The following is a 1,538-nucleotide window of genomic DNA, read 5'->3' as shown; positions in this document are numbered from 1 at the left end:
TCCGGTAAATTTACTTAATCCCCCAGAGCTTTAGCTTCCAGATTTGTGCGATGGAAAGAACAGTAATGCTTACCCCAAAGGGATCTTGTGAAGATTAAATGAGATACTGAATGCATTCATTCCATGAACACTGAGCACCTAGCTTCCAGCTCTGGGAGGGGCAGAGGGTGGAGCAGTGAGGAAAATGCTGGGGCCAGGCTGTTTGGAGCCTAACCGGGGATCCCAGACAACACTCAGTAAACACTAAATAAGAAGCAGGATTTCAAACAGCTAGAGCTAGGAAGAAAACCCAACACAGCTATTTCATGGAGGGCTACTTTCAGGAAGGTGGGTCGCAAATTTAAATAGGTTGGTTGGGTTGAGGAAGTTTGCCTGCCAAGCGCGCATAAATGAACTGACTACATCTTTGTCTACCATGGCTCCACATTTGGCAGTGTGGGGGCATTTTTGATTGCCACACGGAGGGTGTGGGGAGGGGGTCGTTCTGGCATCTAGTGGGTAAAGGCTACCAGGGATGCCGTGCAATATCCCTCAACGCAATATCCCCCTCACCAAAAAATTATCAAGTCCAAAATGTGAATAGTGGCAGGACTGAGAAACCTTAATAGAGAAAGAACAGCAGGGCAAGGGTCCTGGGTCAGAAGGGAGCTTGTCGTGTGTGGGGTACAAACGGAAAGCCAGTGTAGTGAGAAACCAGGATGGTGACAGAGGACACAGGGAGGTTGGGTTAGATGAGGGAGCGCCTTTTAAGGCACAGTGAGGAACCCTAGAATTATCCCCAAAGCAGTGGGCAGCCCTTGGAGAGTTCTGAGCAGGGGAGGAAGTTAAGTCAGGTAATGCGCTTAGCACATATAAGCTCTCTAATAAATACTATCATCACCAGCACCTTTGTATCTTTGCTACTTTGCCCCCGCCCCAATTCAGGCCTCAGCGCGGCCGCAGTAACTAACTCCTCCTGGCCAGCAGAGGGCGCCGGCCGACACTTGGCCTCCGGCCGCCCAGGGCGGGCCTCCTCTTGCCGTCCCCCTTCCTCTTCTTTTCCCCTCCGGAGAAGTCGGGAAGGTGGCGGCGGCGGCGGCGGAGGCGGCGGCGGTTGTCCCGGCCGGGCCGGTTGGTGGACCCGCCAGCCCGCGCTCCGCAGCGTCCGCACCGCGCCCAGCGCAGTCGAGTCGGGCCGAGGCGGCCAGGTCCGGCGCGGGCGGCGCGCGCTGACGGAGGGCGGCGGCCGCGGCCAGGGCGGCCCGAGGGACCGCGGGGCCCCGGCGCAGCGCCGCCCGGCTCCCGCTCCCGGCCCTGCCGGCCTCCTCCCTCGGCGCCGCGGCCATGGCGGCCAGCGCGAAGCGGAAGCAGGAGGAGAAGCACCTGAAGATGCTGCGGGACATGACCGGTCTCCCGCACAACCGAAAGTGCTTCGACTGCGACCAGCGCGGCCCCACCTACGTGAACATGACGGTCGGCTCCTTCGTCTGTACCTCCTGCTCCGGCAGCCTGTGAGTGCCGGGCGGCCGGGCGGGCGTGGGCCCTTCCCCCGGGTTGGG

General features: G+C 59.6%; 1 protein-coding gene across 14 annotated transcripts in view; it reads left to right on the top strand.

Moving 5' to 3' along the window:
• Positions 1–1,062: 1,062 nt before the first annotated feature.
• The window catches only part of AGFG1 (ArfGAP with FG repeats 1), a 74,876-nt gene continuing 74,400 nt past the window's right edge, over positions 1,063–1,538 (top strand). For 3 of the 14 annotated variants that reach the window (XM_035006959.1, XM_035006958.1, XM_035006947.1), the window contains exon 1: positions 1,063–1,490. In XM_035006959.1, the coding sequence (XP_034862850.1) occupies positions 1,324–1,490 (167 nt within the window). In that variant the 5' untranslated portion in view covers positions 1,063–1,323. The remainder of the gene's footprint in view (positions 1,491–1,538) is intronic. The other 11 variants (XM_035006954.1, XM_035006948.1, XM_035006946.1 and 8 more) reach the window with 5 other exon arrangements.

This window comes from Mirounga leonina, unplaced genomic scaffold (assembly GCF_011800145.1).
Source record: "Mirounga leonina isolate KUSES-001 unplaced genomic scaffold, KU_Mleo_1.0 Mir_151, whole genome shotgun sequence".
NCBI classification, from domain to species: domain Eukaryota; kingdom Metazoa; phylum Chordata; class Mammalia; order Carnivora; family Phocidae; genus Mirounga; species Mirounga leonina.
This window is presented reverse-complemented; position numbering and strand designations above follow the sequence as displayed.